Source organism: Pan paniscus, chromosome 13 (genome assembly GCF_029289425.2).
Source record: "Pan paniscus chromosome 13, NHGRI_mPanPan1-v2.0_pri, whole genome shotgun sequence".
Lineage (NCBI taxonomy): Eukaryota > Metazoa > Chordata > Mammalia > Primates > Hominidae > Pan > Pan paniscus.
The window spans coordinates 72,146,550-72,158,784 of NC_073262.2; the positions used below are offsets into that span (position 1 = coordinate 72,146,550).

At 37.1% G+C, this 12,235-nt stretch overlaps 1 protein-coding gene across 3 annotated transcripts in view; it reads left to right on the plus strand.

Moving 5' to 3' along the window:
• The window catches only part of BBS5 (Bardet-Biedl syndrome 5), a 25,256-nt gene that overhangs the window by 6,812 nt on the left and 6,209 nt on the right, over nucleotides 1-12,235 (plus strand). For 2 of the 3 annotated variants that reach the window (XM_008978045.4, XM_055108737.2), the window contains 6 exons: nucleotides 774-839; nucleotides 1,548-1,597; nucleotides 1,729-1,856; nucleotides 6,579-6,714; nucleotides 7,449-7,544; nucleotides 11,197-11,259. In XM_008978045.4, coding sequence (XP_008976293.1) covers nucleotides 774-839; nucleotides 1,548-1,597; nucleotides 1,729-1,856; nucleotides 6,579-6,714; nucleotides 7,449-7,544; nucleotides 11,197-11,259 — 539 coding nt within the window. The remainder of the gene's footprint in view (nucleotides 1-773; nucleotides 840-1,547; nucleotides 1,598-1,728; nucleotides 1,857-6,578; nucleotides 6,715-7,448; nucleotides 7,545-11,196; nucleotides 11,260-12,235) is intronic. The other variant, XM_008978046.4, reaches the window with a different exon arrangement.

The following is a 12,235-nucleotide window of genomic DNA, read 5'->3' on the forward strand; positions in this document are numbered from 1 at the left end:
TAAACAAAGTGAGTCTTATTATTTCAGAATATCTCAAAGCTATGATAATATGCTGATTGTATTGTACATCTCTAATACACCTAGTATACCATTCTCAAATTTATTGTTTTTTTCTTGGAGCATCAGTAAGAGATCACTATTGTACAGGACACATTTTGAGAAATGAAGTATCTAACTTTGTATTTCAGTGTATGAACATCAGTCTGATGCTAAGATCAAAAAGTATAAAGCCTTAAATAGACTTCAGCCTGACCGTAACTTCTTAGGAACAAAATAGTTTGCTCACAGCAAAACTGTGTGTATAAATATATGGTTCATTTAAATGAGAACTGCTAAGAAAGTACTCATATAGAAAGGATTAGTGTGTATGTGAGAGTTCTTTGAAAAGTGTGATTTCAGTGAATAGCTGTGTAATTATCCTATATTCATTCTCAGTTGTACACATATGACTTGCTGGGACCCAGAACAACTTCTACCAAGACAAAAAAACTAGTACACAATTCTTTCCTCAGTCAGTTTGAGTTAGAGCAAAGCTATTGGCAGAGAACATCTGTATCCCTTATATAACTGTCAAATTTTGTTTCTCTGGGATTCTGAATCATATATTGTATACCTTATATAGATTGGATATGCACAATATTTTCAGTTAATATATGAAAAATATCTGAGTGTTGCTTCTAATACTGGGCCAGAAGTTCCATATCCATCTCATTCAGTGCTGCAAAAATGGGTTCTTATTTAAGTTAACCTATTTTTTGTCTGTGTGCTTTTAGGTAGACTCTTGGTAACAAATTTAAGAATTCTCTGGCACTCTTTGGCGTTATCAAGAGTCAATGTTTGTAAGTATCTTTGTTAGATAAGTCTGAAGAAAAAAAATCCTTTGTCAGGTGAATTTGCATGGTTCCTTTGATACCAAAGAAGTATGTAGAAATATTAATAAAAATAAAAAACCTTCAGAAATCCTAGACATCATAATGCAAAAAAAATTATCCATTATTATTTTGGTTTGTCCATTTTGTGTCTTGGACATATAGAAGATTAGGGCTTTAACCTTGGTTCTTGTTTTTTGATTATTTTTGAGAACATGCTATCATCCCCTGTTTTGATTAATCCCAAAGAAGGAAGAAGCTCTAATAAAAGTATAATCTTTTCATTGTGTTAAATTTTGTTTCACTTATTTTTTTAAAGTATTTTAGATTATCCAGCTAGACTTGTTCTTTTTTAGTAGTAGTGCCAAAACTTTCAGTAAATAATGCTGCAGAGGCTTTAGGAAAAAAGCCTAATACTTTTTTCCTAAAAAAATACTAAAGGAAAAAGACTTCCTTTTTCCTGTGTTATATTTTTGTTTGTTCAAGGAGACAGAATTGACCCTCTAGTTTTTTTAATTATTTAATTATAGTTATTTCTTTAAAACTTTTAAAAGTTTATTTCTATATATGTTTAATTTTTTAAACTGTTAAAAGTTCTGTATATATTTTTTTTTAGAAAAGTATTTTTTCTCAGTGTACCATATCATGCTCTTTACATTCTTTGCTTTTGGATTTTAGCTGTCGGTTACAATTGCATATTGAATATTACAACAAGGACTGCTAACTCTGTAAGTCTAAAAAATCTTATTGCAATATATATATAGTAAAGAAACTAGATATTTGAGATTGATGTTTGTTTTCACTATAAAGGATAAATTGCTCTTAAAATCTGAACTTTTAAATAAATTTGTCCTTACAGAAATTACGAGGCCAAACTGAAGCTCTTTATATACTAACAAAATGTAACAGTACTCGTTTTGAATTTATATTTACAAATTTGGTTCCTGGAAGCCCTAGACTTTTTACTTCTGTGATGGCAGTACACAGGTATAGTAATACTTTATGGATTATTGAATATTTTTTGTTTTCTCTATGGTTTTAGACTGCAACAGTCCCCAACCTTTTTGGCACCAGGGACCAGTTTCATGGAAGACAGTTTTTCCACGAATTGGGTGAGGGTATGGTTTCAAGATGATTCAAGTGTATTACATTTATTGTGCACTTTATTTCTATTATTATTATATACTCACCATAATGTAGAATCAGTGGGAGCCCTGAGCTTGTTTTCCTGCAACTATATGGTCCCATCTGGGGTGATGGGAGACAATGACAGATCATCAGGCATTAAATTCTCATAAGGAGGGCACAGTCTAGATCCCTCGCATGTGCAATTCACAGTAGGGTTTGCATTCCTATGAAAATCTAATGCTGCTGATCTGACAGGAGGCAGAGCTCAGCTTTGCTTGCTCACTCACCCCCCAACCACTCACCTCCTGCTGGGCAGCCTGGTTCCTAACAGGCCACTGACCAGTACCCATCTATCTGTGGCCAGGGGGTTCGGGACCCCTGTTTTAGAGAATAAAGCTTAGAAGTGTGGTACTGTCTTCCTCCAAGCTCTATTGTAAATATCAGGAAGATGTTGAGAAGAACATGTTTTATTATTTAATAAACACTTTGAAGGTATTTATAAAACACATAAAACTACTGAAGATTCATTAAAAATTTCTACTGACGACCAGATTAAATTAGCTACCAAGGTAGGTAAAGTGAAATAAATAATTCATTCAATATAGCTAAACAAGTTGCATAATTAATTAATTTAAAAGGTTATTTTTCTAGTAGGTAGAAGGCATGTTTGAGTGTTTTCACTGAAGAGTTTTATTGGTGTTTTGGTTTGTTTTAGGTGTGTGGCCTTTTTTTATTTATTTATGTTTAAATAGAGGTAGGGTCCTGCTTTGTCACCCAGGCTGGAGTATAGTGGTGCAGTCATAACTCACTGAAGCCTCAAACTCCTGAGCTCAAGTGATCTTCCTGTCCTAGCCTCCTGAGTAGCTAGAACTACAGGCGTGCACCACCATGTCCTGCTAATTTTTAAAATGTTTTTGTAGAGCCAGACGTGGTGGCGCACGCCTGTAATCCCAACACTTTGGGAGGCTGAGGCGGGTGGATCATTTGAGGTCAGGAGTTCAAGACCAGCCTGGCCAATGTGGTGAAACCCTGCCTCTACTAAAAATACAAAAAAATTAGCTGAGCATGGTGGTGCATGACTGTAATCCCAGCTACTCTGGAGGCTGAGACAGGAAAATTACTTGAACCAGGGAGATGGAGGTTGCAGTGAGCTGAGATCGCCGCACTGCACTCCAGCCTGGGCAACAGAGCAAGACTCTGTCTCAAAAAAAAAAACATTTTTTTTTTTTTAGAGAAGGGGTCTCACTTTGTTGTCCAAGCTGGTTTCCAACTCCAGGGCTCAAGTGATTCTCCTGCCTCAGCCTCCCAGAGTGCTGGGATTACACATGTGAGCCACTTCACCCAGGCTGTTTTGTTTCTATATTTTTTCTTCTTGTTGTTTACTAAATTCTTCTCTTTTTACTACCTCGGCTTTTTTTCTTTTTTAAATCAGCCCTAAGTGCTATGATTTTTTTTAAGCTTTGCTAAGATGACAGGATATAGACACATATGTATGTGTATGTATGTGTGTATATAATTGTTTAACTTGTATTTACCAGTGAGGTTGACATTTTTCATATATTTTTTGTATTTTTTGGCTTCTCATAAATTTCCTTTTTTTTTTTTTTTTTTTAAGAGACAGAGTCTTGCTCTGTTGCCCAGGCTGGGGTGCAGCTGCTATCTCAGCTCACTGCAAGCTCCACCTCCCAAGTTCACCCACCATTCTCCTGCCTCAGCCTCCCTACAGGTGCCCACAACCACGCCTGGCTAATTTTTTGTATTTTTAGTGGAGACGGGGTTTCACCATGTTAGCCAGTATGGTCTCGATCTCCTGACCTCGTGATCTGCCCGCCTCAGCCTCCCAAAGGGCCGGGATTACAGGTGTGAGCCACTGGGCCCAGCCAATGAAATGTGCATTTTTTTTTCTTTTTGAGACGGAGTCTCGCTTTGTCGCCCAGGCTGGAGTGCAGTGGCGCGATGGTCAGCACACTGCAAGCTCCGCCTCCCGGGTTCACGCCATTCTCCTGCCTCAGCCTCCCGAGTAGCTGGGACTACAGGCGCCTGCCACCACGCCCAGCTAATTTTTTGTATTTTTAGTAGAGTTGGGTTTCACTGTGTTATAGAGACGGGGTTTCACTGTGTTAGTCAGGATGGTCTCGATCTCCTGACCTTGTGATCTGCCCAACTTGGCCTTCCGAAGTGCTGGGATTACAGGCGTGAGCCACCGCACCGAGCAGGAAGCTAAATTTCTTAATTATACCCTTAGCTGTCATATATATTGCAAATATTATTTTTAGTTTCCTAGTTTGTTATTTGATTTTTAATTTTATTGATGTTTTAGTCTATATAATGGCTTAATTTTTTAATTGAGATATAATTCACATAAAATTTTACATAACAAAATTTACGATTTTAAAGTATACAGTTCAATAGTTTTAGTATATTCACAATACTGTTCAACTATTGCCAAGATCCAATTCCAGAATATTTTCATCACTCCCAAAATAAATCCCTTACCCATAGCAGTCATTTCCCATTCCCTCCACTCCACAGCCCCTGATAACCTCTAACTTACTTTGTGTCTGTATGGATTTGCCTGTTCTGGAAATTTTATTTACATGGAATCATATAATATGTGGCCTTTTATGTCTGACCTCTTTCACTTACTCAGTGTGTTCAAGGTCCATTCATGTTGTAGCATGTATCAGTAGTAGTAGTAGTTCATTCCTTTTTGTAGCTAAAGAATATTCCATTGTATGGGCATACCACATTTTGTTTATCCATTCATGAGTTGATGGACATTTGGGTTTTTTACTTTTTAGCTATTATGAATAATGTTACTATGAACATTTGTGTGTAAGTTTTGTGTCAACATATGTTTTCAGTTCTCTTGGGCATATACCTAAACCTTAGCTCTTTATTTCACTGAGAGAAGTACTGTGAAATGAAAAGTTCTAAATGGAATATGAAGGGAACAGAAGCTGCTTTTCTTTAATAGTATTAAAAACACTATGTGCTTCCCCCCCAAAATAATTTATAGCATAAATAGTTTCTGTTTCTTCCACTGGTTAAGTATTGATGATAACAGCACTAAAGAAAATTAACATTTACAAGCAGAGTGCTAAAATTCTGCTCTTTCACAATTTATATATTAAAAGATTAAAATAAAAATTAGAAGTTCAACAATGAATATATGAATCTGTTGTTATTAAAGCTAAGAAAACTTTACTTTTGTTAAATAGGTAACTTAGCCTGTTTTATATGAAATATTAAAATTAATCAAAAGTTAATCAGGGTTTCTGTATTTATTATCAATAGACATTGAAAAAATTATAAGGATTTAATTCTCTTTCTCTCCCTCCCCCTGTCCTTTTTCCTCCCTATTTCCTCCCCCTCTCCCTCCCTGTTCTTCTCTTCCTCTTTCCCACTTTTCCCCTTAGGGTCCCTTTTGGAATCAGTACAGATTCATTCTAGTTTTCTGTATAGAGGTAGATATGAGCATGTTTTCAGGTTGCAGTGAGAAAAAGTAATTGTTTTTGTTTTGAGACAGAGTCTCGCTCTGTGGCCCAGGCTGGAGTGCAGTGGCGCAATCTCAGCTCACTGCAATGTCCGCCTCCTGGTTTCCAGCAATTCTTCTGCTTCAGCCTCCCAAGTAGATGAGACTACAAGTGCACACCACCACGCCCGGCTAATTCTTGTATTTTTAGTAGAGACAGGGTTTCACCATATTAGCCAGGCTGCTCTCAAACTCCAGACTTCAAGTGATCTGCCCACCTCGGCCTCCCAAAGTGCTGGGATTACAGGTATGAACCACTGTGCCTGGCCGAGAAAAAGTATTAATAATTGGACGCCTGTTTATGTCCTTTGAAAAGCAAGGAAAGGAAGAAAAGGTAGCATTTTGATAGAAAAAACAATTTCCATGTGTATTAAAAAATAGGGGCTGGGCGTGGTGGCTCACGCCTGTAATCCCAGCACTTTGGGAGGCCGAGGCGGGCAGATCACGAGGTCAAGAGATTGAGGCCATCTTGGCCAACATGGTGAAACCCTGTGTCTACTAAAAATACAAAAACTAGCCAGGCATGGTGTCGCGCGCCTATAGTCCCAGCTACTCGGGAGGCTGAGGCAGGAGAATCACTTGAACCTGGGAGGCAGAGGTTGCAGTGAGCCAAGATTGCACCACTGCACTCCAGCCTGATGACAGAGTGAGACTCCATCTCAAAAAAATATATATATAGGTTATTGAGATAAAATATGTAAATAATACACTAAAATGACAAATTCTACAAAAAACTGTAATTGCCAGACCTTATTAAAAAGAAAAATATAGCTGGGTACAGTGGCACATGCCTATAGTCCCAGCTACTCTGGAAGCTGAGCCAGGAGTATCACTTGAGCCCAGGAGTTTGTGTCCGGCTTGGGCAAGGTATTGAGACTTTGTCTCTATATGAACAATTTTTAAAAAGAAATAAAAATATTAAAATGTATCATAATTATTTGAGTAATGTTCATAAATACTAACAACTACATATTTTAGTAAGTAAACATAACCCAGGAAAATCACATTTTCAGTTTGAGTTGTCTTTTGTTTGTTCTTTTTCATAGAGCTTATGAAACTTCTAAAATGTATCGTGATTTTAAATTAAGAAGTGCACTAATTCAGAACAAGCAACTAAGACTGTTGCCACAAGAACATGTATATGATAAAATAAATGGAGTATGGAATTTATCCAGTGATCAGGTATTGTGGAAAAAGCTAGTGAACCTTTTGGGACAGTGTTTTGGTAATCATTTTTCCATTCATCATTGGATTTATATAGTCAATTCTAATTGTTAAAATTAGCATTATAGGAAAGCGTATTATTTTTCAATAAGTACAAGTTAGGTTGATGATAACATCCTTATTTTCTTTCAATACAATGAAATATGTGATAATCCTGGAATGTCTCCTTAATTAATGAATAAAAAATTTGCGGTGCTATGCTAGGTGGTAAAGATCTAACTATGGAACAGAGTAACTCCACTCCTATCCTTATAAAGAATACAATCTAATGTAGATTCATGGGGGTTATTACATATGTTTTGTTTCTCTCTCTTGATACAACTCCTTTGCCTTAACCTATCCAATATTTTGAATAATAATTTTAGTAAGGTCTAACATTTAGGCACTGTGTTGGGATTGATTTACATGGGATATTTAATCAGATCTCCATTTTACATTTGACAAAATACATCAAGAAGAAATTTCCCTATGGTCAGACTTGGTAGGTACTAATGGTTTAATGATTAGGCAGCCTGACTCCAAAGTCCAGGCTGTCACTCATCTAATTGTACTGCCATCAATGAACGATGAAGTCATTGATACTCAATTTTGGTATTATTTGCTGCTGTAATAAGTTATTCTGGTGATTAGAAAATAAAGAATAGGTATCCAAAAAAATGATCATTTCTGTATCTCATTACTGTTTTTTACAGGGCAATTTAGGAACCTTTTTTATTACCAATGTGAGAATTGTGTGGCATGCAAATATGAATGATAGTTTTAATGTCAGTATACCATATCTGCAAATTGTAAGTACATACATTTTGATGACCTTATTTTAATGTAAAATAAATATTTTTTGTTCAATAGTTAATTGGACTTTTAGATGAGTTCTCTCTCCCTTTTTTAAGTGGTAGCAGTTATTAGCTGAGAGCATATTTTAAAGATGCTGATAATTTACTATGAAATATTTCAATGTAGAAAAGATCCAATTGTACTGCATTCCAGAGAAGCAGCACCATTATCAACTTGCTATTAGAAGAGAAGTATACTGGATTCTAAAAATTTAAATAGTTATACAGAGTAAGGTGTCTCTTGGATTCCATCCAGAGGGCTTTAGCTATTAAAGTGTTCTGTAACTTTTTCATGAGGCAGGTATGTGGTGCTTCCTTGGCATAGGTTTAGCACACTGATCCACAGTTTTTCTTGGCTCTCTTGTCATTTTCTGCTCTAAAGCTTTTAAAAGCCAGAAGGAATTTATTAATTCTGCAAATGAACTGCTTTCATTGTATTTAGATACAGAATGTAATACAAGCTGGATTCATACCACAGGTTTAGTGAAAGGAATCAAGATGATTTTTAGTGATAATACTTTCAGCTTAAGTTCAATTAAAACTGTTAAAATCAGGCTGGGCATGGTGGCTCATTCCTGTAATCTCAGTACTTTGAGAGGCAGAGGTGGGAGGATTGCTTGAGGTCAGGAGTTCGAGACCAGCATGGGCGACATAGCTAGACCCCTTCTCTATTTAAAAAAAAAAAACTATTAAAATTCAAAATAAGAACTGACTATATCTGAGACCAGTTTGTTTTGGGAGTAGGTAAAGATAGTTCTTTGTACTCTGCTGCTGCTATGATAAATAAGTGACTCAGTGAAACAAACTGTAAACTTCAATACACTAAATAATTTTGTTTTATATAAAGAAACTACTTATAGAATTCTAGAACAAATTAGATGGAACATAAAAATAGTTAATGAAAATCCCATGAGGTTATCCTATGATAATTGCCCTTATTGTAGGATATATAGTCTTAAGACTAAGGAGTTTTATTAATATTTATTGAGTAGACAGAATGTATGTGATACCTGGAAAATACCGTTTTTAAGGAAAGAATTCCTGGCCCATGAGAAGAATAATTATTTGCAAAATATTCCCAACCCTATTTTTGGCTAAATTGTTTGATTTCAGAGTTTCTTTAAAATTTCTGATAATTCATTCATTTTTATGCCAAATTTTGAGTACCTACTCTGTGCCAAGTGCTAGAGATACAATCATGAAAATCATGAACCAGTATACAGTTCCTGCCATCAAGGGGCTTTCAGTCTGTTGGAGAAAAGCAACATATTAAACAGAAAGCCATAGAATCTCATAGGAAGAAAATTATTTCTGGCTATCAAAAGAAATATAAGAGTTTGTAATCAAGGCTGGGACAATGTAACAAAATCTACATAGGTATTTGACAAATTGGTGTTTGTATTGCTATTGCTTTTTTATATTGCATTACATTAACATGTTATAGCTTGCCTAACCTAACTTCTATTATGCTGAATAATTACTGAGTAGTAAACAACCTTGTGCTTTCTGTTCTTTTTGTTATTTAAGAATAGAGTTGTCAAATATGGCGTCTGGAGTTAATTCAAGTGGCCCAAACAACTTGCAATCTGATATCATCACAGTCTGTCACTGCGGCAGTCATAGTCTAACTTCAGCTCTACACCTCAGCCTGACCCCACTCCTATAGATATTTATATCAGCTTCTTGCCAGTTTCTGTCTTACCAGCCTGTGTCACCCACAGACACCTGGTTAGATTACCTATTGAAAGCCAGAGTGCCAGTGTTCTGTGATTCTTTCTTTCCTTTTTAGACAGGGGTCTCACTCTGTCACCCAGGCTAGAGTACAGTGGCATGGTCTTGGCTTACTGCAACTGCCGCCTCCCAGGCTCAGGTGATCCTCTCTCCTCAGCCTCCTGAACAGCTGGGACCACAGGCGTGCACCGCCACACCTGGCTAATTTTTTTGTAATTTTTGTAGAGACGGGGCTTCACCATGTTTCCCAGGCTGGTCTCAAATTCCTGAACTTAAGCAATCTGCCCACCTCAGCCTATATAGGTGTGAGCCCCCGCCCCTGGCCAGTGTTCTATGATTCTTAACTGGGACTGTATATACTCTTGGTGGGGTGTAAAGTAGCCCAGATGAAAGGCCAGGTTTTCGTAACAATTATCATCAAAGCCTTTCTTCTTTTTCTCAGTCTCTTTCTCAAAGTTGCCTGTCTGTCTAGAAGCATGGTATCCCATCATCACCTGCCAGATTACCCTTCTCTGGGCTTTTGGTCTGCTGGTCATAGTGTTAGGTCCTCCGTGATTCTCCCCTACCCTGCCAGCAGGTACATTTTGTGTCACTTCTACAGGCCCTACCTGCCATTCTGCCTCTACTCTCCCCTTCTCCCAGGCCACTGGTTTCACCACCTATCTTCCACTAACCAAGCTTACTCCTCACATCACATTTACCAGTTGATGTTAATTACACTTAATCTATCCCAACCTTCCTTGATGTCTAGTGATAAATATTCAAACTTATTTTTAAAACTTAAATATTTTATATTAAACTTAAATAATTAAAATTATTTTTAAAACTTAGACTACAGATGGGCATGGTGGCTCACGCCTGTAATCCCAGCACTTTGGGAGGCCTAGGTGGGTGGATCACGAGGTCAGGAGATCCAGACCATCCTGACTAACACAGTGAAACCCCGTCTCTACTAAAAATACAAAAAATTGGCCGGGCGTGGTGGCGGGCGCCTGTGGTCCTAGCTACTCGGGAGGCTGAGGCAGGAGAATGGCATGAACCTGGGAGGCAGAGCTTGCAGTGAGCCGAGATCACACCACTGCACTCCAGCCTGGGCAACAGAGCGAGACTCCGTCTCAAAAAAAAAAAAACCTTAAATAGAATAGAGGTTCTTTTAAGAATGTAGCCACCTATGATGTAAGAAACAGAAGGCACATGTGACTTTAAAAAACTAAACTAGGCTTAGGAGCTACAAAAGTCACGGCTTACCAAAACTAAAAGATTGCTAGCCTTTTGTTTAAAAGTTCAGGCTGGGCACTGTGGCTTATGCCTGTAACCCCAGCACTTTGGGAGACCGAGAAAGGAGGATTGCTTGAAGCCAGGAGTTCAAGATCAGCCTGGGCAGCATAGTGAGACCCCTATCTCTATAAAAAAGAAAAAATTAGCTGGGCATGGTGACACATGCCTGTAGTCCTAGCTAATCAGGAGGCTGAGGCAGGAGGAGGATCCCTTAGCCCAGGAGTTTGAGGCTGTGGTGTGCTATGATCACACCATTGTAGTCTGGTCTGGGTGGCTGAATGAGACCTAATTAATTTAATTGTCTCTAATTTTAAAAAATGTTTACTCCCTGGAAGTGAGAAATATTTGAGTCAGGGAATTTTGTACATATTTCAGAGATGTCTTTCTTGTATTGCCTCTTAAAAGTTTGCCACCTATTTTCAGTATGAGTCTTGTTTCTTTTACTTGATCTCTGTGGGAGTTTAATGAAGGAAGGAGGGAGAATTCTGTTCTTTAGACTATGAAAAGTAAATACTGTGTAAAGTTTAAAAACTGAGCTAAAGAGTCACTATTCAGTTAATAAAAACTTGCATGTTTTTCTTTTTCATTTTGTATCTAGCGTTCAATAAAGATTAGAGATTCAAAATTTGGTTTAGCTCTTGTCATAGAAAGCTCTCAGCAGGTAAGATCTTGCATATTTTTATTAATCTTTGATTTTTAAAACTATGTGACAGTCTAGATTTTTGGTTTTATTTATATAGTAATCAGTTTACATCTGAGAAGAATATTAGCTTTAATATGAAGTTATATATGAAGTGTTTGAAGTCATACAGAAATTGTCCCCAGAGGAAGAATCCTGCTTATATTTTTTTGTTGGACAGACATGATCATTTGTGATCATCACTTATTATTAATGACAGAATCAAGTCATTGTGCCGAGGGCTTTTCATGCATTATCTCAATCTTTACACAATCCTACGATACAGCTACTATTTTTCCCCCATTTTATAGTCAAGGAAACTGAGGCTTTGAGAAGTTAGGAACCTTGCCCATGATCTCACAACTAGTAAGTGATGGGGCTAAGTTTTGATCTCAAGTCTGACTGATTTACCAAGACTGTCTTTGAGAAACACAAACATATATTTGTGTACACACACATAGTTTGAGGTCTTATATTCTCACACACAGATTACATGCTAATTATAACCTGTTATGCTCCATTATGCCAGGTTTTTGCAGAAATACATTTAAATAAAACATGCTGGTCTCATGGTAGTAGGTTTCACTGGCTAAGAAAAATTTTAAATACATTTTTTAAAGTGATTTATAAAATTACTTATCATCTACATTCTAAATTTAAACATGAATGTCTGCTTACTCCTTTCCCCTGGCCTACAGCTGCCATTTATTGAGTATTTACTCTGTTCCAAGAACTATACCAAATGTCATATATATGTTTATCTTATTTTATATGACAACTTGATAACCATTTTATGGTTAGAAAATTGAGGCTTAGAAAGGTTAAGGAGGCCGGGCGCAGTGGCTCATGCTTGTAATCCCAGCATTTTGGGAGGCCGAGGCGGGCAGAGCACGAGGTCAGGAGATCGAGACCACGGTGAAACCCTGTCTCTACTAAAAATACAAAAAATTAGCCGGGC